The sequence below is a fragment of the Manis javanica genome, chromosome 5 (assembly GCF_040802235.1).
Source record: "Manis javanica isolate MJ-LG chromosome 5, MJ_LKY, whole genome shotgun sequence".
Classification (NCBI taxonomy): Eukaryota; Metazoa; Chordata; class Mammalia; order Pholidota; family Manidae; genus Manis; species Manis javanica.
Genome location: NC_133160.1, coordinates 141,997,038 through 142,023,826, shown reverse-complemented (window position 1 = coordinate 142,023,826; position 26,789 = coordinate 141,997,038). Strand labels below are relative to the sequence as shown.

At 38.3% G+C, this 26,789-nt stretch overlaps 1 protein-coding gene across 1 annotated transcript in view; it reads right to left on the bottom strand.

Moving 5' to 3' along the window:
- The window catches only part of RFC1 (replication factor C subunit 1), a 98,495-nt gene that overhangs the window by 25,650 nt on the left and 46,056 nt on the right, over positions 1–26,789 (bottom strand). The window contains exons 5-12 of the mRNA XM_073237730.1: positions 15,011–15,243; positions 14,105–14,191; positions 10,159–10,236; positions 8,941–9,028; positions 7,806–8,089; positions 5,330–5,437; positions 1,421–1,600; positions 122–226 (exon numbers count right to left, since the gene is read on the bottom strand). Coding sequence (XP_073093831.1) covers positions 122–226; positions 1,421–1,600; positions 5,330–5,437; positions 7,806–8,089; positions 8,941–9,028; positions 10,159–10,236; positions 14,105–14,191; positions 15,011–15,243 — 1,163 coding nt within the window. The remainder of the gene's footprint in view (positions 1–121; positions 227–1,420; positions 1,601–5,329; positions 5,438–7,805; positions 8,090–8,940; positions 9,029–10,158; positions 10,237–14,104; positions 14,192–15,010; positions 15,244–26,789) is intronic.

Sequence of the window (26,789 nt, the reverse complement as noted above, 5' to 3'; positions counted from 1 at the left end):
GTGGTAGAAGGGAAAGCTAATCTTTTAGCCAATAAACCTGTAGCCACCCAAGAAATGTCTATAAAACAGGGAAGTTGCTGAATACACCAAACTAAGTAAATCAAGTTCATTTTATACAAACCTCAGCTTCAACTGCTATTTCATACTTGGACTTCTTGCCTGGCATAGTTCGAATCAGATTCAACAAGCCATCTTCATCAGTAATTTTTGTCCCCAAGGCTGCTGCCTATTGATTAAAAATACAAATCATTAAAACCACATCCAAACCATTACTTTCTGGAAAGAAAAAAATATGATCCTAGGGTCTATTAGTAGGTGAAAACCACAGTTGCAAATTAGATAACACTGGAACACTTTTTTAAACTATATGCATGAAAAAGTGCCATTAAAAAGAAAAATGACACATCCCCTAGGAGTAATGGGTTGGCACCTGCAGTGGCACATTACCACTTTTGTGGATCACTTTACCTTCCCCTCTGCCCTAGAAAGGGCAAAGCCATGTGGGCCAAAGTCCAGCTCCTCATGCCTTCTCCCAGGATTGACTCATCTAGCAGACATTTTTCCACACCTTCTTCCTAACAGAATTTCAAATGTGTCCAACTGCCAAGTGATGAATTATGATTGGTCTAAGAATCAGAAAAGTCACCACCTTCTCCCACTTCCTTCATAAACCCTGAATGGCCATGTGACCACTCTGGCCAATAACTTAAGTAGAGTTATTCTCCAAAAGGTGTTTCCAAGAAAATTCTTAGGCCACTCACAGCTAGTATGACATCTTGCTGCTCCATTTTTTCCTGTCTTGAATGTGGACATGAATGCCTAGAGCAGCAGCTACCTTGCAATGCAACACAACATGCACAATGACCAAAGCTAACATGGTAGGGACAACAGAGGTGGAGCACAGAACTAGCCTAACTACATTACTGAGCTGCTCAACCTTCCTCAGCAACTGTCTACCTCTGGAATTCTTGTTAGGTAAGGAAATAAGCAGCTATTTATCAAAACCAGTTAGCCAGGTATTCTGTTATTGGAGCTAAACACAATCCTACCCAACAGACATATCAAGAAAAAAAGGTTCCAATAAAAAAATTTAATATGAAGTCTACAGTGGCAAATATGGGAATACTTAGGACTGCAAGAAAAACAAAACTGCATTTGCTTTTATCTTCAAAAAAAGATTTAAACTGGAATACTACACTAAGAAAATAAACTGTAACTGTGCCTTCAACTGGAAAACCAAAATCCTGGGGTTGAAGCCAACAACACATCTGTGGAGACAAAACAATGGAGGGAAGAAATTATTTTCCTTTTTTTCCCCTTCATTTAGCTATGTATAAAAAGCACTACAACAAATGGCTACAGCAAGAGCCTGCCAAGGCAAACGGGCTGTTCACTGTCCTGGGAGCATGGCAGTACCTACCTTATCGCTCTTCGACTGTCCACTATCACGACCCATGACAAGGTAGTTAGTTTTCTTGCTGACATTTCCTGTTACTTTCCCCCCATAACGCTCAATTAGAGACTTGGCCTCATCTCGTTCCATGGACTCCAGCACTCCTGTGATTACAAATATAAGGCCTTCCAAGCAATTTTCAGCTCCCTAAAAACCAAGATGTTCAAGCAGAGAGGAAATTACATGGTAGCTTTCCAAAGAAATATTTGGCATCAAAATTGCAGGAAGTTGATTTTTCTCATCTGACATCATAAATAATCTCAGCGGGAAAAAATTTGCAGGAAATTTAGAACAAATAAGCAGAACATGAAATTAAATGCTAAGAAATTCTTATTTCTTAGTTAACATTTCAAAAACTTATAAAACCAGCAGTGAAAAATATTACTCCAAAACAGAAAGCTTATTAAAATTATACATTCATACTATTCTATTTTTTAAAATATTTAAACCACTATGTAACATGCATAACTTTTAGTAAAGAATCAGGTGCAATCCTCCTCCAGAATTTCTCACTACTGTTAAAAAGGAAAGTTTCACAACCTAAGACAGGCACAGTCGCAGGGGGGCCATCAGGTGAGAAATTGGGGATCAACAGATGTAAGGCTTAGAACCTCACCCCCCCTGTTTTGAGAAAAATCTTCTGCATCCATGGATGTTTTATTGCCCTTGTCTAGCTTGGATTAACACTTAGTCTACAGGCACACACCTGATCATCTACATTTGCTCTCTTACAGCACTAAACTGTTTTCTACCTTTATCTTGCATCTACCTACCATTTCAGCATTTTATTAAAAATAATAATAATAATAATAATAATAATAATAATAAGGGAGAAATGTGGGATTCACATATAAATCAAGTATAAAAATCAAACGAATATTCATATTTGACCTGATTGTTTATAGTTCATGATGCGTGATCAAAACCGAAAGTTTCTGTGATGACTGCCCTTGCACTGTTCACCATGTAAGAACTTATTCACTATGTAAGAACTTGTTCACCATGTAAGTACTTGTTCGTTATGCTTCAGAAGATTGGAGACTGATGAGAATTAGGCTTGGGGTGGATTAATGATTGTACATTGAGCATTGAGTCCCCTATACAGAATTTTATTGTTGTTAACAACCATTTGATCAATAAATATGAGAGATGCCCTCTCAAAAAAAAAAAAAGGAAAGTTTCAATTCTGAAGAAGCTACCCAAGTTTGAGCTCCTGCCCTTCTCTCCAGCTGCTTACCCTGTGTCAGCAAAACTAACAACCTGTAAGTAACTTAAAGGCAGAATCATATTATCTCTCGATTAGAAAGATAACTCAGTAATACAAAAGCCACTGGCCAAAGACAGCTGAATGGAGGAGGCATTTCATCTTAATTGGAACTATATGGCTGTAGACTTTATTTTTGCAATGGCTCAACAAAATGATACAACCAAACAAAATGAAAATTATGTAACCCATTCCAAGTTATTTACTACTCTTCGAATAGAGAACTGAAATCAACAGAAATTGAAAATGGGCCTGAAAAGAAGAAACCATACAAAATTCAAAGACTGCCTCAATACAATTCAACACTTCACTATCCAGATGAAGAATCTTTCTTGGGGGGAAAAAATGGTTGTGAATCTGCTAGGAGAGAAAAGGTCTGATGAACAACATCTCAAGGTCCCTTCAAGCCCCATCATTCTAGGATTGAATTGATTTTGTGAACTCTAAGGTACTTATATTTTTCTCAACAAATTCAAAACAACACTGGAAAACCCCCACATGCAAGCCCTTATCTCATACCCCCATCACCTACCATCTCCTGAACTATGTGGCTCTGAATATCTTCTCATGTATCCAATCTTAGCACTTCTAGCCTCCCTACCAAACACTTCCACTCTAGAGCTCTTCTGCAGGACCAGCAAACCACCCCATCTCCTCAACCTCTTCTCCAATACTCTCTCCACGGCCTCGCTTTCACCAAAACCTGGCTATCCCCAAGAACACCACTTTGCCTGAAGTCCTCTTAAGCAGAGAAACCTTGGCATCTTTCTCATACCATATACAGGAGGGAAGGTTGGCGTCTTCCTCTAGCCTCCTATACAACCCATTAGCCCCTTGAAGTGGCTCATCTCCCCTCTTTTTGAAGGGAACTAATCTCTACTTGTGGTCTGAATCCCCTTCCCTTTTATCTTCTCAAAAATCTCTTACTGCTCGATTAACTTTCTTCTTCTTCTGGTATATCTTCAATCTGTCCCTTTCTGGTAGATTGATCCCATCAGCAAGAAGCATGATGTAAGCATATCCTACCTTAAAATTATATGTCCCCCCTAAATCCCACCTTCCATCTGTAGCTAGAAGTCCTCTCTTTCCTCTTCCCTTCACAACCAAGCTTATCAAAAATATTATCGACTTACGCTGCTTCTGTTTTATTTCCTCCACTTCACCCTTCAACCCACTTCCATCAGGCTCTGCCTCCATCACCATCCACCTGAAACTGCTTTCACTAAGGTCACTAAGGATCACTCATGTTACTAAAAAAATGCATAATTTTCTTAGCCATTTTTTAAAAATTCCTCTTCCCACTGCTTTTGGGACACCACCCTTATCAGACTTTTCTCCTACATTTGTTCCTGTTTCTTCTCAGTCTCCTTTTGGGCTTCACCCTCCTCTACTTCAGGAAGAAGTGAGGCTCAAAACCCTCTTCTCTTCTCATTCTATATTAGTTTGCCAGATGGTATCATTCCTTTCAAACATTATCTGCATGCCAATAATGCCCAAGTTTTTACACCCCATCTTGACATATGAGCTCCAGTCCTGCACATCTACTTGTTCACTCCACACCCCCACATGGGTATCTCACATACATCTAGTCTGCAGCACGGTATAGCTAACAATGAACTCATTGCCACCACCCCACACCTGCTCCACCTCCAACGGCATCAGCACCTACCCAGCTGCACCACCGGAAATCATCCCTAATGCTCATGCTTTCTTATTTCCCACTTTCAGTTGCCCCCAAGTCCTACTGATCACACCTTCTCCATGATGCTACTTCACTTTCAGCACTTTTGTGCCACTACCCTGGACAAGGCTATTATTTTTTACGATCTCTCCGAACGGATCTCCCTGTATCTGCAGTGTAGTATAGTGCATCTATAACTCAGCAGCCACAGTGGCTTTTTTTTTTGAAATGCAAATCTGTTCACGTTATTCCCCAACTTCAACTCCTTCTCTAGGCGAAAGTCCTAAATGTCAGGCCCTGCAAGACATGGCATACTTTACTTCTTTGGTCACGTCCACCTCTTGGTCACTGTGTTCCAGGTACATTGTTTTGCTTTTAGTTCCTCAAACATACCATGCAAGATCCTTCACCCCTCAGGGTTTATCACACATCCCAGCCCCTCTGCCCAGATCACCAAGCCATCACAGCTCCTTCACACCTGGTAAGTCCCTTTCATTCTGCAAATCTCCATTTAAATGCCATTTATTCTGCAACCCCACCCAGGACCAGTTCCTGCAGTATACTCCTCAAGAGCATCTTGGATTTTTCCTTTATGGCACACATCACAATTACAATCAATAATAGTTTACTTAATATCTCTCTCCTGAGTCAGATCATAAGTACCATGAAAGCAAAGAGCATTAGTCTTATGACTGCCGTATTCCTCAAAGATCAGCCCTTGCAGGGCTATGTAGTACTTAAAGGAAAATTTTTCTGGGTATCGAGCAAGATTCATAATGTAAATAAAAATCCTGAAATCATAAAGATGATGACTAAGGCTTTTCTGTTAAGTTTCTAATTACTAGTTCTTCACTGCTGTAAACATAATGTATGTATAGACTCACTGGCCAGAGGCTTTGACAGAATGGCATACCCTCTCAATACTCCTTACCTTTGGTATTTCTTTGGAGCCCAGTGCTTTGGGACCTTCTCGATTTAAGTAGCTTCGATAAGCTTGATAATTAGTGCGCCTCTTTTCAGAATCTTCAGGACTTATAGACTTTGTGGAGAGGGAAAAGAAATTGAACAGCCATGCAAAATTCATGTAAAATTAAAAATACATATCAATAAATAAACATTGAGTCACTTCTGTTTGGTCCTGAAAGTAACACTTTTAGATACACAACTATTCCCCAATTCACACATCTGACTTAACAATCATCCTTGCATCAGCCCTTCTCAAGCCTTGACACTCTCTAAAAGCACACACCTCAGGACAGACTGGGTACATAAGCCAAGTTGCTAGCCTCAAGCAAAGAAAAAAGTTGTTTCATTTCAAAAATTCATATGAATTTTAAATTCTATACCATAATTGATCTTTGTGTATTTTAATGTAAAAATAAAATTTTCCCCAAGTAAATTTGATCACACAAGAAGGTATCTTGTGAGTTTATACTGTGACCTCGCACACCCTTAAAACAACCTAAATGGCCCCAAATTTCTGGCTATTTGAGTCTATTGTCTGCAAATTAATGGCTTCATTAAACCACTGGCTCAAACAAGAGGCAAGCTTTACTCTAAAAAGCAGAAACATTCTCTATGAGCCACTCTCCCTTCTAGGTTTAATGTCTCCTATTCAATTTCTCTCAGGGAATCTTACCTCGGGTCTATCTCAGAAAACCTGGGGAAATTTTTCAAACTACATATCCCTGGACTTACTCCAAGTTTCTGATTCAGAGATATGGTGTATAGGTAGGGCTTCTGTATTTGGAGGAAAAAACACCCTAGATGATTCTGATTTAAGAACCACTATTAAGAATAGCCTGTGTTGTTTTTCTAACTTCCTATTTTACTTTTTTTTTTAACTTGTAAGCCACCTCAAATCCCTTTGAGAGCAGACAAAATATTACTTCTATACAAATAAATTTTTTAATCAATAAAACAGATAAGCTAATTTGGTTAAGTTAGCTAGTCCTCTACCCTAACCCTACTTTTCAACAGTGGCTCTCACATACTGATGAGTATTCGAATGATGAGGAGCTTATTTAAATATGCCTGCCCAGACCACATACCTTGGGAAACCAAATTTTTAACAAGCTTCACAAGAGAGTCCAAAGAATACCAAAATGGGAGAGTTATTCATTTATAATATTAACTCTATGAAAAAATGATCGTGCATTATAAACAACTTATAAAATAACTTTGAAGCATACCCATTTATGAAATAAAAATTATTTGACTGAGATTGAACTTATTAGACTTTTGATGTTCCCAAAACTGCTTAAGTAAAAGTTCCCTGAGTTATTTCTATTCCATCTTTGAAATATAAGATGAAGAGTAACAGTATCATTTAAAGATCCTTTAACAAAGACAGACAAGCCTCTGTAAACTGAGTATGTTTAGTGTGCTTGACAAAAAAATCCATCTATCAGGTAAGTGTTTAGTGAAGAAAAATTTGAGACCAAAAAATTAATTGTTGCCTTAAGCATATTTATCAGCACTGACTCTGAACGGTGATGCTCTAGAAAGCATCACCATTTCACTGTTCTGTACTAACAAATAATGGTGATGAGCAGTTAAAATAGACAATATTCTACTTTTAGTTCTAAGTTCTTAAAAGGATTAAAGGAACAATGGTTTCTTGTTATGAATGAATCTAAGGTGGCTCCAAATTGTCAAGCCTAAGAAACCATGGAGTTCTCTCATATATATGAAAAAAAAAAACACTTTTAAAAACCATTCTGAGTATTTCACTGTTTTGTCCTTTGAAAATGATTTCAGTATCTCAACACTGTTATAAAACAGCAAAAAAAGGAGTACATTCAGGACAAATCCAAAAACTAATTATTTTAATAATAATAGCAAAGATTAATAAGCACTTACCATGTACCATACACTGTTTCAAATGATTTTACATATTGACTCAGATACCAGGAAACCAAAACAGAGAGTGGGGGAAGTAACCAGACCAAGGTCATGCATCTATTCAGTGGCAAGGCTATGATCTGAAACTAGCCTCAGAGTCCACACTCAGAGCCACCGTGTCACACTGCTGTTTTGGGCCTCAGAGGACCTGAGTTCAAAGCTGCTTCTGCTGCTTCCTAGCTGGATGACCTTGGAAAATGGTACTTAGTTCAAGTCTGTTTCTTCACCTTTGTAAGTTAAATAACAAAAGTAAATATCTTACAGGGTTGTTGTGAAGCCTACATGAGATACCATATGTATTAGCAAAATATCTGATACACAATTAACACTCAACAAATATTGGCTATTTAACTATGTTAACCTATATTATGCAACAGCAGCTAAATAAGATGGTACCTTAAAAGTATTATACATGACTTACAAAGTTAGAAATACAACTTGAAAACCATCAAGCTCAGACAAACACATAGCCCCCAAATGGTACACTTGTAGAAAATTTCTACCTCTTTTTTAGTTGGAGAACTTTTGGTTTTCTTAGGTGTTTTTGTCTGTCCTTTCGATTCAATGACATTTTCTTTTCTTTTTGAAGCCATAGGCCCTGCTTCTTTAGAAGAACTTGATTCTTTTTTTTTCATAAGTGCTAGCTTGGAACTGGCTTTTGGAGAAGAAGTTTCTTCCATTTTGTGAGCTAATGACTTGGAATGTTGCTGAGATTCTTTTGAACTTTCACATTTAGTTTGCTTCTTAGGACTACAGTTCTTTCTTTCATCTGAAAATTCTGTTTTTACTAGGAAGAAAGAAAAGATTATGATTGTTGTTTTTGGAAAATGATGCCTAATATCAAGGTTATTTTTTTATGTTTCAACTGAATTATCTTAGTAGCTCACACTGTCATGGGGTGATTTATTAACATTTACATTAAGATATTAGTTATCTTTTATGAACATTTATTTTAAAAATTAAACATCTGTACAGTACTACTTTGTATATAACCAGTTCAAACAATGTCTCTTTAAATATAAATTACTCATTAATTGAAACGATATGGTAAACTACATCTAAGGACATGACTTTACAGATAAACTTCAATGATCTGAAATTTACTAAGAGAAAACTTACTGACTAGCACATATCACATAAAAATTCTGTGTTTATAACATAGTCTTTAAAAGCTCCAAATCGTGAGATTTCAAGACAAAAAGGTACTATATGAACAGACTTACTTATAGGATTAAGCCCACCTCTACTAGATATTAGGTCCACTAAAAAACAAAACCTATACACAATCAGCAGGAGAGCTTCCAAGGATGTAGATACAATGAGGCAACTCTATGAGCTTGAAACGGAAGTTCACTGTCTTCATATGTTGAAGTCCACATTACACTATACTTGGAAATTAACATGAAGTCAAGAGTTGTAATACATTTCTAAAAACAATCACAGAGCAGAGGCATTCTGTACCATCTCATATGCAAACAGCTTTCCAAGTACCTAGCACAACATGCTTTAATATTCCTATGAGATAATGTCTGCCTAACAATACAAGGCAATTATTGAACAGAATGTTTAAATAAAGTTACCATGAATTTTCTTCTATAAAGATAAATGTTACAGTTCACTTCTTTCTGTTAGTATTACCTTTATATGGATATTTATGCTTTTCTGCTTTACTTAAATTGGCTTGAACCAATGAAAATGTTTCTCTTTCTTCTGGGTCCTTTCGAACCTAAGAAAATTTAAAAGTGTCAAATGTAACAAACAGGAAAACTATTACCACAAAATATATTAATTAGATTAAAACTTTAGTTGATTTTGACAACTTTAAATTTTAAGATTAAGGGCCACCTTCCATGTAGCAGGGTAATACAATAAATTTTCATTTTTTCATCCACAGAACTTCTACAGCAAATGAAGCATGAAGTGTATAAAAAAATATATCTAAAAAATTATCCCAGTTGTCCCCAACTTTTAAGTCTGGAAAAGGAAACCTTATTTCTATTTCTTTCATCTCAATTCTCAAGTTATTAGAATTAAGCAGTTAAAAACTAAAATCTAAACCCAAAGACTAAATTAACAATCTAAAACTCTAAAGGAAAATAAGAGAACTTTCTCAAAAGAGAAAAAAAAAATCCATTCCCTCCACTGCTCCTTCAAAACTCCATTTTACAGATAGGCCACATGTTGGGGTGCATGACACAGTGTTTTTTAAAATAATTATAATCTGAATGTCTTTAGGGGGAGTAAAACTTTTCAAATGATAAAGTCCCCACCACTCCCTATTGTCTTACCCCTGCCTGCTGTAAAATCTTTTAAAATAGTCAAATTTTGGTAGTGACAATATTAGCAGAAAGCGACTCTATAGAAATAGGCTAATTTTTGAAGATCAAGCTTTTTAAAAAAATCTTGACTCTTTTTAACTATTCCCCAAAATATACTCATTATTTGAGATTGTCCTAATATATGTCTTAAAGTTAGCTAATTAGAAATAGCAAAATTGTGCTTCCCAGAAAGACAATAATTAATATTAGCTATCAAACTTTAGGTTTCATAGGGATCTTTATAAGGGTTATTCTCTGAACAGGTACACAAGAACCCCTTTGTAACAGAGTATGAAAAAGTTGCAATTCATTTTATGGAAAGGGTTCTAGCGGGCTTTGGCTCTATCAACCTTCCTTTGGGAAAAATAAGTTTCTCAATAAGCTTTCCCAAAAATATTTTATAAATTAAAATAATTTAGCTTCCTTCTAGAAGAGCTACTCCTGATTGTATCTCCAGAGCCTAGAATACACAGGTATGAAAGGAACACTGATCTGTAGTGTATATTCAGAGTGTAAACAGCCTGGGTTAAAATGCCACCTTTTTGGTCTTGGGTTCTTCATCCAACATGGCTAATGTTCTGGCAAACTCTTCATCTTCGTGCAGTTGTCTCTCCAACTGTAAAGTGTCAACACAATGAGCTGCTTTTTTTCTTTTTGTAAACGAAAGTTGTTAACTGTTTGATTCATGATATGTAGAAGAAACTGGAAAGACACTTTCCAGAAAGCAACTATGACATTTCTTCCCTTAATATTAATAGCTAAGTATCACAGGTTTGTTTTATTAAGCCAAATTAGATTTCAGAACATATATTTCTAGCTTTGCAGGCATAATAGATAAACTGAGCACATTTTTTAAGTCAAAATTCAAAGTCTATAGTTTTTTCTTAATGGTCCCAATGCAATTTACAGATCTCTTATTTCAAATTTTTTTAAAACTCTATTGAAAGAGCTCTGAACAGAATCCCACCCTAAAAGAAAAGTGTAACAGTCTGGAGGCCACAAAAAAAGTAAATCTAAGCAATCAATAAAATTATGTATTTTCTTTGCACACAATAGTAAGATAATACACAAAAGTAACTATCACTTATATCATCAAACTCTTATTTCCAATTACTACTTCAAATGTATCTATTCAGACTTTTGAAAATTTAAGTCACCACATCAGAAGTTTTCCTAACATGTTAATATAACACACAGGCACTCTAGTGTTGTTTGCAAATATTTTCACTTTCAGCAAAATGGAGCTCTTCCAGAAGAGAATATGTAGCACTCTCATTGTAAACTAAATGGTTTTATGCCACCTGATAAAATGGCTTAATGTAATATCAAACAAAAGCTGCCTTATATTATTCAAAGGAAGTGACCTAAAAATTCACCCAATCCAAGAGAAAAGGCTTGGAAATTGGAATAAGTCTGATAAGAGCACATAACCAAGCATTTTGTTTGTAAAATGAACTCAAGCTACACAGAACTATAAGCAAGCCAGACAGATGCACATCAATACATACTCTGCACAGACTGACAGAAGGGACCAGTGGTTACCAAAGGGGAGGGGTTGAGGTGGAGGTAGGGAGGGAGAAGGGGATTAAGGGGCACTATAATTCACTATCACAATATAGGCAGGTCACAGGGAAGGCAGTACAGCATGGACAAAACAAATAGTGACTCTATAGTGTCTCACTACACTGATGGACAATGACTGCAATGGATAGGAGAGGACATGATTATACGGGTGAATGTTGAAATCACAATGTTGTTCATGTGAAACCTTCATAAGATTGTATATCAATGATACTTTAATAAAAAAAAATACATACTCTGCTGCCTAATATTTCTTTACCATGACTGAATGACACATCTAATTGCTAAAAACAATACGAAAAGTCTTCATCATAGAAAGATCCTTCAAACTCTAAGCCTCCAGTGGCCCCGCAAAGATTTCTGAACACTATACCATTTTTCCAAAATTTCACAGTATGCTTCTAGTAAAGAGGATTCTAAATGTTCTAGAAGACAGAAGAAATATAAACACATCTATTAGAAATTCATTATTAGTAATAATGACATATGATCCAAAGTCCTATACTTTAATTCAATGTTTAACACAGCAGATACAACATTGACGACACTGAACACACATTTCAATAAACAAAGAGATGAAAGTGAGGGGAAAAAAGAAACTCTTTGAGGGATAATTAGAAAAGACATCATCAGCCATTAACACCTTAAAAGTCTTTCATCAGATTACCCAAACAAGATTCTGAAAGAATGTGATAGAAATGGGTAAATAAGGGACTATAATATAAAGTACCACACCTGGTTTGGAAAGATGGGGTAAGCCTCGTATTTGGGACAGATGAGAAGTCAGGTCCCTAAAAATAACTTCACAGTTTTACCTTGGCCATTTTGAACTGAGTCATGTGGATACCTGTTTGTAGTTTATGTAATTCAGCATAATCAAATAGGATGGAAAAAGATTTTGAAAACAAAAACTATAAACTGACAAGTTAGTAAAATTGTAAAAAATCAGATATATTCCAGAAGACTGGAACATTGTTCTCTCACAATATTTATCTAGAGCCTTTTCTATGCCAAGCAGTAAAATGAGCATTCTGATGTTAACAGTTAAGTAAAGTAATAAATAGCCCTGGAGGGTGGGGTTTGGGACCTACATATAGGAATACACTTAAACAGCAATTATAATAATGTTAACTGTAGCTATGATGGGGTGTGGCAGAGTGTATTAGAAGGGTTTCTAACATAGTTTTGCAAGTATGAGAAAGTGACAAACTAATAAACAGGAAAGGGGCTAAAACATCAGGTACCAATGTGCTACATACAGCCTCTGATAGAGATGAATACTCCTCCCTGAAATACTTCATCTGATGTCGGTAAAATACCAAGCTTTCCTGATTTTCCTCTTCACTAGCCACTCTTTCTTAAATCTCCTTTGCTAGATCATCTTGTCACCTCTAAATGTCAGAAGTGCCCCCAAAGCTCAATCCTGAGACTTCTTTTGTTTATAGTCCCACCCACAATCTCATCCAGTTACACTGGTTTTAAAAATGCTAATGATTGTCAAATATACATTTCAGCTTAGACTTTCCCCTAAGCTCCATAGTCCTTCATCCAACCACCCACTCTGCATCTCCATTTGGAAGCTTATTAGGCATCTCAAACTTAACATGTCCAAAACAGAATTCTTGATTTCTCTGTACCATGTTCCAATCTTAATAAATGATGTCACCATTCCTCTAGTTGCTCAAGCCAAAAAACATGGAGTCATCCTTGAATCTTCTCTTTTCCTCATACCTTACATTCAGTATACAAGCAACAATGTGAAGACTGCACCTTCAAAGCACACAGATTAAGACCACTTTTCACTCTCCCTCCCATTACCACTCTGGTAGAAGCCAACATCTCTCACCTATCCTACAGTCTCCAAACTAATCCGATTTTGCTCTTGACCCACCCTTGTTTATTATCCTCACAGCAGCCAAAAATTTTCTTTTAAGATCCATCAAGTCAGGTCACTTCTCTACTCAACACCCCAATGGCTTCTCATCTCACAGAGACTAAAGTCCAAAGTCCTTATTAGCCCAAGTCCTTTTGTTAGGTACCAAAGACTTGTCATGATTTATAGGATTGCTCCAGGTCATTTCTCCAAATTTGTCAAACTCCGTTTCTATCTCCAGTTGCTTGCACTTGCTTTTCTCTGTTTAGAGGAAATCTTGTTCCATATAGGCAGCCCCCTGGCTCACCAAGTATCATTCCATTTGTGCCCCAAGGTCACTTCTTCAGAGGGCATAAACCCTAATCCCTCTACTTAACATAGAACACTCATAACCGCACTGATTTCCCCAAAACTATCATCCCTTTACTTTTCTTCAAGGCACTTATGATGACTCAACTTTTTTTTTCAACTGCAGTATCTTTAACACCTAGAACTATACAATACACTCAGTAAGTACTCCATAAATACTTGTTGAATTAATGTAACAAGTGTACTGCTCAAGGAAGCACTCTGAACTGGAGATAGATTTAGGGATCACCCACATATACATAGTACTTATAGATCCAGCAAAGGAGATTTAAGGAAGAGTGGCTAGTGAAGAGGAAAATCAGGAAAGCTTGGTATTTTATGGACATCAGATGAAGTATTTCAGGAGTGGATAAGACTGCCCATAGTGAAAAGAAAAGAGGTATGGCCAAATTAAATTATTTTAACTATACTAAAAGAGGCTTCTACTCAAAGAAATCTAATAATAAATCTTTATATAAATAATTATCCCCTATTCCCATCATTTATCCTCTACATAAACTTAGATTTTGATATATTAAATTTTAACTTATCTTACATGTAACTCTTACACTGAGGCTCAATCCAACATTAGACTAGAACAATCCTGACTGTTTGCCCAGGTAGACTAAACAGCAAGTCACAACACCAAGTCATTAATGATATCTAAACAAAATGCCAGTACCTCTGCATCTTCATCAAGTTGCAATTGCTTGGCGATGGCTGCATCATTTAATCTGGAATCATCTGTGATGGCTTCATTTTGTGAAGGCTAAATTTCAAAGAAAATCAAGCAAGACCAGCATAATCCTTAAGATAAAAATAATGTACTTCTCTTTTTTACTGTAGCTGATTAAATACACTCATGAGAGATAAGTGTATCAGCTATAAAACAGTCTCAATGCACACCAGCCAAAAAATTACATTCATAGCTACTCCCTGACCATATCCAAATTCCTAATAGCAAATACCCTACAATAGATGGTTCTCACTTAACAACCAAAAGCCCCGTTGTCCACAGCACTGGCAAACCAGTATGTAAGGATGACTTACACTGTCCTATGGAGGCACTAAGGAAATCAACACACACACCTGACTTGGCAGGCTTTAACTCAGAGGACTACTTTCACTATAATTTATCTGTAGTTGTGCTTCCTAAATGTTGAGGAAAAGAAAAATCCAGTATTAGCCAAAGTAGAAAAGACCAAAGTACAGCATAGGTAGGCTCTACCTATTTATAAATGACGTATTTCTGACCTCATTTGGGAACAAATTTATTGTCCAGTTTTGTCTGGAGGAAGTCAAAAGTAAAGTAAGTTGGCATTCTGAGAATTTAAATTCTAAGAATTACAATTTATTCTTATGACTTAAATGGTCTCTTCCCACTTTCAATTATAAAAATATTAAATGTATGCTATTTTAACTTTCTTTTCCTCTAAAATAATACCAGTGTTTTAACGATAATTACAGAAAAATTATTTTCATCATGAGAAAATGTTGACTTATTTATAACATCCAAATTTCTCCTTTTATTAATAACAGTGAGTGGGTACAAATCCTAAACATTCTTGCTTGCATGCAGAATACTCACCTCTCTTCTTTTGCTTGCCACCATCTTCTTATCTGATCTTTGGACACTTCCTGTTCCAAAATAATCAAGGACTGATGTGGGGGTAAGTTTGATTGGTGATAAAGGCTTATTTTTGGTCTTAGTGTTTTCTTCATTCTTTTTCATGTTTGATGCTCCAAGATAACTATTTGTAGAAACTCCATTCTCTTTTGATTTAGAGACTGCCTTCTTACACACAAAGTCGTCATCTTCATCTTAAATGGAATATAACCAAATATGGCTTGATAAAACATCAATTCTAATTATATAAAGCAACCACTTCCAGAATCTTTAATATAAGAGCTATGGGATGCTCATGATTTTTTTTCTTCCTACCTCTTGGGTTCAGCAATCATCCTCACATTTACCAGTGCTAGTTCTGTAATACACTATTTCCTTCAAATACCATCCCCAATTTCCCCCATTTGCAATCACAAATATGTTGCAGGGTATGCAAACATATTTACTCTTGTAGCCAACAAATATTTACTGAGCAACTATTATGTATGAGGCACTGAGGATAGAGCAATGAATAACAAACACAAAATGCCCACCCTCATGGAGCTTGGAGTCTAGACAAAGGAACAGATATAGAAATAAACAAATACAGACTGTCAAGTTATAAGTGCTAGTGAAGAACTAGTAAATCAGGAAGAAAGCATTTAAGAGTGATAAGGATGATGTTTTAGAGGGAAAACCTCTTTTATAAGCAACATTTGAAAAGAGCCCTACAACAAAGATTCCACAGGCAAGTATGTTCAGGCAGTGAAAATTACAAGTACAAAAGCCTTAAAGGGAGCATGCTTGGAGGTCTTCGTGACTGCAACACAATGAAAAGGGTACATCACAAAAGTTAAGGTGAGAGAGGCAGGGGCCAAATCCTATAGGATTTTCTAAATCATGGGAAGAATTTTAAGTTTTATTTTAGAATAAGAATCCAACTTAAGTCATGTCCTTTGAGGAACACACTGCCTAGGCATAAAAGAGAATGCAAGAAGACCATTAAGGAAGCTACCATATAGTTCCAGAAGAAATGCTGAAGCTTGGACTACTTAGGTGGTTACTGTTGAGGTGGTAAAAAGTTGTCAGTCCAGCTATATATTGAAAGTGGACTACCTCACAATACCTACCATTCTTTTAAGACTTTAAATACTTTGTTATATTCTAAAATGCACCCATAAAACATTAGGTTTTAAAAGTCTCCTCTATAATTTTGAGAATCTATAGATCATCATATAGAATTTTTTAAACTATTATACTCAATACTGGTGAGAATGTGATGAGTTTGTACTAATATAAACACTAATTATGAAACTGTGAACTAGTTTGGCTTTTCTAGAAAGCAATTTGGCAAAATATACCTAAAACCTTAAAGAAGTTCATAACCTTTAGCATAGTAATTCTTGGAGATAATCAAAGATTCTGGCAAACATTTAAATACAAATATATTCATCACACTATTAATGAAATGAAAAAATATAAACAGCAGAAATAATCAAAATTGGGGAAGGACCATATATAATGTGTGGTCTAGACATAGAATGGAGTCATGCAGTCATTAAAAATAAAGCCCAAATTTCAAAGCTCAAAAAAAATTTATGAAAACAGTAAAATTAAGCTGGCAAAAATCCAAAAATGTATCACTTTGTCCTTTAAGGTTAGCCTTAACATTATAGGTATAAATGTCACCCCTAAAGGGGGTACCTCTTTTCTTGAGCCTATTACATCTCTTTATAATAATAGAGAACAGAGCCCTTCTCTGAATTTTTAGCTTAGAAGACATGAATTTAAACTTAATTCAAGCTATAAATCAAAAAAAATACCACAAACACCGACAAAACTTTATAAGCATTTTCATGATTTGAGTAAAAAATATGAATGTGTTCTGCTTGAAATTTCAAGTATGTTTCCATTGTGCTAATAATGAGCAAAAATTGCACATAAGGCTTCTTTTCCTCTGTTAACACAAAATAAACAGCTATCCAGACCCTTGGAAAGCAGGATCAATACTAGTGAAATACAGTAATGAAAAGAGAAAAAAGACTGACTTGCTTTGACACTTATTTAGTGACCCACACTTTATTTATGTACTTCCCTACACTTTATTACAGTTACAGGAAAAACTAACACCAAAAAAGTAAATTCATGATCCTAAGCACAGAGATATTTCTCATAGAGGATTACATTAAGGCAAATACAGAAAAATAAAAATGGTATTCCATAAAGTCACAGGCATATCTGAAAGCATTGTTATCTTGCCATGATAAAACCAGAAAACCTAAAGAAAGCAGCAGTCTTACTGATTCTATGCTATGACTTCTGAATCAGTTGTCTTAAAACCCCTTTAGCCCTTGATATTGCAAAGTTTATATACTAAGACATTATGGAGGAAAAAAGCTAAAGAGGCCAAGGTGTTTGCAAGACAATCACTGCTGTGACCATCCTCACATAAAAAAAATTATTTTACAATCCCACACAATGTGTAGAGATAAAACATTTCAAGTAAAGTGGTGATTGTTTTCCTTTTTTAACATTTGTCTCTGTTTTCTAATGAGTCTAAATCTGTTCCTGCCTTGTCTGAAGCCAAAGGCAAACTGTGTTCTCTTCTCCCCAAAAACTTATAATAAAATAATGATAAATAAATGTAAGTCAACTCTCTGAGACCTAGTTGAAAATCATGGGCAACTGAGCACTCAGAATCTCACCCCAGGATATGTCTCCTTACAGAAACATCATTTATTTTTATTTATGTACAGCACAACCTCAAATGTTCCAACAATTACCAAGTAAAACAGCATTTGCTAACACACAGCAGAGGAACTATCTAGGAGAGAAGACTGCATTGCCACTCTGAGTTAGATACATTCATTTACTCAGAAGGATAAAAAATGAAAGGCAAAGAAAACAACACTCAGGTCCATACAAAATTTATTTACAATCAAGAAGGAAAAATATCTAATTTTTGAGTTCTTACTGTTGAGAGTTTCTGATTTTCTTTCCTTTGGTGTGGAACACACAGAAATCAAATTAATGGATACCTCTAGAGATCTGTTTACAGAGATTAAAAATAGTTTATTTAGCAACAAGGTGAAACTACAAAGGGAATCTGAGTGTTTACAGCCTTTTTTCTACAAAGTTCCTTTTCAAAACTTCCTTGAATCAAAAACCCAAACCGTCTTTGTGATTTCAGAATTAAAGGTTTGTGCATGTGCCAAGTCTTCAATAAACATTTGTTAATTAACTGGATGCAAGAGAAACCAAACATGCCATCTTAGTACCATTTATGTAATGAATTAGACATTTTACACTTTCGTATAATGAAATAAGAGAACTCATGCTTTATCACCAAAATCCTCTTAAAAGCAAATGGAGGAGACGGATTAAAGATGGTGGCATGAGAGGAGAGACAGGGGCTTCCTCCTAAAACTGGATACAATCAGAAAATATAGTTGGCGCAACTAATCCTGAGAGAGCAACAGGAAAGAGGATGGCGCGAGACTGCACACACCTGGAGAAAAGAGCAGACCTCTCCGAATGGGGTCACGTACCAGAGCTATGGCTCCACGGGACCTGAGCCCTTCCCCCAACCCAGCTCACCAGCAGGAGGAAGAGAAACGGAGCAGGGAGGGAGTGGAAGGCTTGGGACTGCTGAATACCTAGCTTGGGAGACCTGCTCTGGGAGCACAAACCTACACTTCATGGTGCTTTCATGACACTCGCATGACTACTGGGTTGGAAAGTTAATACAGGCAGAGTTCCGGGGGAGACTGGGATTCCGGCCACTTGTGGAAAGCAGGGATCCATATCCCGCTGCTCAGGGACAAAAAATCACACCTGTGTGCTCGGCCCACTGGTTCAGGCAGTGGAGACACGCACAGCAGCCAGGAGACAGGGAAAAGCTCTTTCCACCCCCCAGTAATCAGTACCGATCCCCTGCGACCCCCGACATTACTTCAGGGGCTGAGCAGCTCCAGAATAGAGGTTCTGGACACTAGAGGGCACCATATACAAACATGAAATGCCAAAGAAACCTAGTCCAGAGTAAAATTATTAATACAACTCCAGAGAAAGATTTAAATGATATGGACATCGTGACTCTTCCTGAAAGGGAGTTCAAAATAAAAATCATCAACATGCTAATGGAGGTACGGAAAGACATCCAAGAACTCAGGAATGAATTCAGGTCGGAGATCCAATCGTTGAACAGCACGATGGAGGGTATTAAAAGCAGATTGGATATGGTGGAGGAGACAAAAACTGAAATAGAAACTAGAGAAGAGGAATACAAAGAAGCTGAGGCACAGAGAGAGAAAAAAAGATCTCTAAGAATGAAAGAATATTGAGAGAACTGTGTGACCAATCCAAGTGGATCAATATTCGCATTATAGGGATACTAGAAGAAGAAGAGAGAGAGAAAGGGATAGAAAGTGTCTTTGAGGAGGTAGTTGCTGAAAACTTCCCCAATCTGGGGAAGGATATAGTCTCTCAGGCCATGGAGATCTACAGATCTCCCAACACAAGGGACCCAAGGAAGACAACACCAAGACACATAGTAATTAAAATGGAAAGGATCAAGGATAAGGACAGACTGCTAAAAGCAGTCAGAGACAGAAATAAGATCACATACAAAGGAAAGCCCATCAGGCTAAATCAGACTTCTCAGCAGAAACCTTACAGGCCAGAAGGGAGTGGCATGATGTATTTAATGCCATGAAGCAGAAGGGCCTGGAACCAAGATTACTTTATCCAGGAAGATTTTCATTTAAATTTGAAGGAGGGATTAAACAATTTCCAGATAAGCAAAAGCTGAGAGAATTTACCTCCCACAAACCATCTCTACAGTCTATTTTAGAGGGCCTGCTATAGATGGAAGTGTTCCTAAGGTTGAATAGCTGTCACCAGAGGCAATAAAACCACAGTAAAGAAAGTAGAACAGCTAATTATGAAGCAAATGCAAAATTAAATTAACTATCCCCATAGTCAATCAACGGATAGACAAAAAGTACAGGATATGATACCTAATATATAAAGAATGGAGGAGGAAGAAAAAGGAGGGGAAACAGACAAGAACCTTCAGATTGTGTTTGTAACAGCATACTAAGTGAGTTAAGTCAGACTCTTAGATAGTAAGGAAATTAACCTTGAACCTTTGGCAACCAAGAACTAAAGCCTGCAATGACAATAAGTACACACGTATCGATAATCAACCAAAATGTAAATGAACCGAATGCACCAATCAAAAGGCATAGTCACTGAATGGATAAAAAAACAAGACCCAGAGGGCGGAGCTAGGATGGCGGCGTGAGTAGAGCAGCGGAAATCTCCTCCCAAAACCACATATATCTATGAAAATATAACAAAGACAACTCTTCCTAAAATAGAGACCAGAGGACACAGGACAACCCCCAGACCACATCCACACCTGCGAGAACCCAGTACCTCGCGAAGGGGATAAGATACAAGCCCCGGCATGGCGGAACCCGAGTGCCCCTCCCCCCAGCTCCCGCCGGGTGGAGAGGAGTCAGCAAGGAGAGCTAGGGGGCCCAGGACTGCTGAAAACCCAGCCCCAGCATTCCGGACCAGAGCACAGACACAGTGCCTCCGTGGGGTACTAGATACCAGGGAAATAGGGCGGCAGGACCGGTGAGCGGGTAGCTGAGGCCGATGCCGGAGAACAAAGAAACCGGAGCGGTTTTTTTCTTTTTTTTTTGCGAGTGCTTTTTGGAAGTCTTAAAGGGACAGGGACCCCAATACTAGGGAAACAGGGCAGCAAGACCGGTGAGCAGGTGCTTGAGACTGGCACCTGAGGACAAAGAAAACCGTGCGTTTTAACTTTTTATAAAAAAATTATTTTTTCATTTATTTTTTTATTTATTTATTTTTTCTTTCGTTGTTGCTCTTGCTGTCTCAGTTTGGAGAGTGCTTTTTGGAAGTCTTAAAGGGGCAATACAGGACACTTAACCCAGAGGCAGGGAATCTGGGGATCTCTGGGCACTCTAACCCCCTGGGCATCGGGGAGCACAGAGGCCCCTTACAGAGATGAATAGCCGCCCGGCCGCTGCCCCTCCAACAGGGCTCCACCATTTTGGAGGAGCAGCCCCAGCAAGGCCATGCACACAGCAACAGCGGAGATAAACCCCATAGCAACCGGGCAGGAAGCAGAAGCCCTGTCTGCACACAGCTGCCAAGCACAAGCCACTAGAGGTCGCTATTCTCTCAGGAGAGGAAGGCCACAAACCAACAAGAAGGAAAGCTCTTCCAGCTGTCACTCGTACCAGCTCTGCAAACTATCTCTATCACCATGAAAAGGCAAAACTACAGGCAGACAAAGATCACAGAGACAACACCTGAGAAGGAGACAGACCTAACCAGTCTTCCTGAAAAAGAATTCAAAATAAAAATCATGAACATGCTGACAGAGATGCAGAGAAAAATGCAAGAGCAATGGGATGAGATGCAGACAAAAATGCAAGAGCAATGGGATGAAGTCCGGAGGGAGATCACAGATGTCAGGAAGGAGATCACAGAAGTGAAACAAACCCTGGAAGGATTTATAAGCAGAATGGATAAGATGCAAGAGGCGATTGAAGGAATAGAAACCAGAAAACAGGAACGTATAGAAGCTGACATAGAGATAAAAGGATCTCCAGGAATGAAACAATAATAAGAGAAATATGTGACCAATCAAAAAGGAATAACATCTGTATAATAGGGGTACAAGAAGAAGAGAGAGGAAAAAGGGATAGAAAGTCTCTTTGAAGAAATAATTGCTGAAAACATGCCCAAACTGGGGGAGGAAATAATCGAACAGACCACGGAAATACACAGAACCCCCGACAGAAAGGATACAAGGAGGACAACACCAAGACACATAATAATTAAAATGGCAAGGATCAAGGACAAGGAAAGAGTTTTAAAGGCAGCTAGAGAGAAAAAGGTCACCTATAAAGGAAAACCCATCAGGCTAACATCAGACTTCTCGACAGAAACCCTACAGGCCAGAGGAGAATGGCATGATATGTTTAATGCAATGAAACAGAAGGGCCTTGAATCAATGATAGTGCATCCAGCACGACTATCATTTAAATATGATGGCGGGATTAAACAATTCCCAGACAGGCAAAAGCTGAGGGAATTTGCTTCCCACAAACCACCTCTACAGGGCATCTTACAGGGACTGCTCTAGATGGGAGCACCCCTAAAAAGAGCACAGAACAAAACATACAACATATGAAAAATGGAGGAGGAGGAATAGGAAGGGAGAGAAGAAAAGAATCTCCAGACAGTGTAGATAACAGCTCAATAAGCGAGCTAAGTTAGGCAGTAAGATACTAAAGAAGGAAAACTTGAACCACGAATCTAAAGCCTGCAATGGCAATAAGTATATATCTCTCAATAGTCATCCTAAATGTAAATGTACTTAATGCACCAATCAAAAGACACAGAGTAATAGATTGGATAAAAAAGCAAGACCCATCTATATGCTGCTTACAAGAAACTCATCTCAAACCCAAAGACATGCACAGACTAAAAGTCAAGGGATGGAAAAACATATTTCAGGCAAACAACAGTGAGAAGAAAGCAGGGGTTGCAGTACTAATATCAGACTAAATAGACGTCAAAACAAAGAAAGTAAGAAGAGATAAAGAAGGACACTACATGATGATAAAGGGCTCAGTCCAACAAGAGGATATAAGCATTACAAATATATATGCACCCAACACAGGAGCACCAGCATATGTGAAACACATACTGGCAGAACTAAAGAGGAAAATAGACTGCAATTCATTCATTTTAGGAGACTTCAACACAAGATTGAAATTCAAAAAGAAGGACAAAAACCACATGATCATCTCCATAGATGCTGAAAAAGCAATCAACAAAATTCAATATCTATTCATGATAAAAACTCTCTACAAAATGGGTACAGGGGGGCGGAGCCAAGATGGCGGCGTGAGTAGAACAGTGGAAATCTCCTCCCAAAAACACACAGATCCCCAAAGGATAGATCCACCGGGCAGAAAATAAGTAAGGACACACAGGCACTGAACAACACACTAGAACAGATGGACCTAATAGACACCTATAGAACTCTACACCCAAAAGGAACAGGATACACATTCTTCTCAAGGGCACATGGAACATTCTCCAGAATAGACAACATACTAGGCCACAAAAAGAGCCTCGGTAAATTCAAAAAGATTGAAATTCTACCAACCAACTTCTCAGACCACAAAGGTATGAAACTAGAAATAAACTGTACAAAGAAAGCAAAAAGGCTCACAAACACATGGAGGCTTAAAAACATGCTATTAAATAATCAATGGATCAATGAACAAATCAAAATAGAGATCAAGGAATATATGGAAACAAATGACAACAACAACACAAAACCCCAACTTTTGTGGGACGCAGCGAAAGCAGTCCTAAGAGGAAAGCATATAGCGATCCAGGCACACTTGAAGAAGGAAAACAATCCCAAATGAATAGTCTAACATCACAGTTATCGAAACTGGAAAAAGAAGAACAAATGAGGCCTAAAGTCAGCAGAAGGAGGGACATAATAAAGATCAGAGAAGAAATAAACAAAATTGAGAAGAATAAAAAAATAGCAAAAATCAACGAAACCAAGAGCTGGTTCTTTGAGAAAATAAACAAAATAGATAAGCCTCTAGCCAAACTTATTAAGAGAAAAAGAGAATCAATACAAATCAACATAATCAGAAATGAGAATGGAAAAATCACGACAGACTCCACAGAAATACAAAGAATTATTAAAGACTACTATGAAAACCTATATGCCAACAAGCTGGAAAACCTAGAAGAAATGGACAACTTCCTAGAAAACTACAAACTCCCAAGACTGACCAAGGAAGAAACATAAAAGTTAAACAAACCAATTACCAAGAAATTGAAGCAGTAATCAAAAAACTACCCAAGAACAAAACCCCAGGGCTGGACGGATTTACCCTGGAATTTTATCAGACACACAGAGAAGATATAATACCCATTCTCCTTAAAGTGTTCCAAAAAATAGAAGAGGAGGGAATACTCCCAAACTCATTCTATTAAGCCAACATCACCCTAATACCAAAACCAGGCAAAGACCCCACCAAAAAAGAAAATTACAGACCAATATCCCTCATGAATGTAGATGCAAAAATACTCAACAAAATGTTACCAAACAGAATTCAACAGTATATCAAAAGGATCATACAACATGACCAAGTGGGATTCATCCCAGGGATGCAAGGATGGTAAAACATTAGAAAATCCATCAACATCATCCACCACATCAACAAAAAGAAGGACAAAAACCACATGATCATCTCCATAGATGCTGAAAAAGCATTCAACAAAATTCAATATCTATTCATGATAAAAACTCTCTACAAAATGGGTACAGGGGGGCGGAGCCAAGAAGGGGGCGTGAGTAGAACAGTGGAAATATCCTCCCAAAAACACATAGAGCTATGAAAATATAACAAAGAAAAATCTTCCTAAAATAGAGACCACAGGACACAGGACAACATCTAGACCACATCCACACCTGCAAGAACCCAGCGCCTTGCAAAGGGGGTAAGATACAAGCCCCGGCCCGGCAGGACCAGAGCGCCCCTCCCCCCGGCTCCCGGGGGGTGGAAAGAAACCGGAGTGGTTTTTTTTCCTCTTTTTGGCGAGTGCTTTTTGGAAGCCTTAAAGGGACAGGGACCCCGGTGCTAGGGAGGCAGGGCGGCGGGACTGGTGAGCGGGTGCCTGGGACCGGCGCCTGAGGACAAAGAATATCCCGCGTTTTTCCCTGCAGGACCAATGGGCGGGTGCCTGAGACCGGCCCCTGAGGACGGAGGAAATCGCGCGTTTTTCCCTTTTTTTTCTCTTTTTGGCAAGTGCTTTTTGGAAGCCTTGAAGGGACAGGGACCCTGGTGCTAGGGAGGCAGGGCAGAGGGACTGGTGAGCGGGTGCCTGGGACCGGCGCCTGAGGACAAAGAATATCGCGTGTTTTTCCCTGCGGGACCAGTGGGCGGGTACTTTTTGTAAGCCTTGAAGGGACAGGGACCCTGGTGTTAGGGAGGCAGGGCAGCACAACCAGTGAGCGGGTGCCTGGGACTGGCACCAGAGGACAAAAAAAAAATCACGTGTTTTTTCCTTTTTTTTTTTTTTTTTTTCTCTTCCCTCTCTCGTTGCTGTTGGTTTGGAGAGTGCTTTTTGGAAGACTTAAAGGGGCAGTACAGGACACTTAACCCAGAGGCAGGGAATCTGGGGATCTCTGGGCACTCTAACCCCTGGGCAGCAGGGAGCACAGAGGCCCCTTACGGAGATAAATAGCCTGCCGGCCGCTGCCCCTCCAACAGGGCTCCACCATTTTGGAGGAGCAGCCCCAGCAAGGCCATGCCCACAGCAACAGCGGAGATAAACCCCATAGCAACCGGGCAGGAAGCAGAAGCCCTGTCTGCACACAGCCGACAAGCATAAGCCACTAGAGGTCGCTATTCTCCCAGGAGAGGAAGGCCACAAACCAACAAGAAGGAAAGCTCTTCCAGCGGTCACTCGTACCAGGTCTGCAAACTATCTCTATCACCATGAAAAGGCAAAACTACAGGCAGACAAAGATCACAGAGACAACACCTGAGAAGGAGACAGACCTAACCAGTCTTCCTGAAAAAGAATTCAAAATAAAAATCATGAATATGCTGACACAGATGCAGAGAAAAATGCAAGAGCAATGGGATGAGATGCAGACAAAAATGCAAGAGCAATGGGATGAAGTCCGGAGGGAGATCACAGATGTCAGGAAGGAGATCACAGAAGTGAAACAATCCCTGGAAGGATTTATAAGCAGAATGGATAAGATGCAAGAGGCCATTGAAGGAATAGAAGCCAGAGAACAGGAACGTATAGAAGCTAACATAGAGAGAGATAAAAGGATCTCCAGGAATGAAACAACACTAAGAGAACTATGTGACCAAACCAAAAGGAATAATATTCGTATTATAGGGGTACCAGAAGAAGAACAAAGAGGAAAAGGGATAGAAAGTCTCTTTGAAGATATAACTGCTGAAAACTTCCCCAAACTGGGGGAGGAAATAATCGAACAGACCATGGAATTACACAGAACCCCCAACAGAAAGGATCCAAGGAGGACAACACCAAGACACATAGTAATTAAAATGGCAAGGATCAAGGACAAGGAAAGAGTTTTAAAGGCAGCTAGAGAGAAAAAGGTCACCTATAAAGGAAAACCCATCAGGCTAACATCAGACTTCTCGACAGAAACCCTACAGGCCAGAAGAGAATGGCATGATATACTTAATGCAATGAAACAGAAGGGCCTTGAACCAAGGATACTGTATCCAGCACGACTATCATTAAAATATGATGGCGGGATTAAACAATTCCCAGACAAGCAAAAGCTGAGGGATTTTGCTTCCCACAAACCACCTCTACAGGGCATCCTACAGGGACTGCTCTAGAAGGAAGCACTCCTAAAAAGAGCACAGAACAAAACACACAACATATGAAGAATGGAGGAGGAGGAATAAGAAGGGAGAGAAGAAAAGAATCTCCAGACAGTGTATATAACAGCTCAGTAAGTGAGCTAACTTAGGCAGTAAGATACTAAAGAAGCTAACCTTGAACCTTTGGTAACCACGAATCTAAAGCCTGCAATGGCAATAAGTACATATCTCTCAATAGTCACCCTAAATGTAAATGGCCTTAATGCACCAATCAAAAGACATAGAGTAATAGAATGGATAAAAAA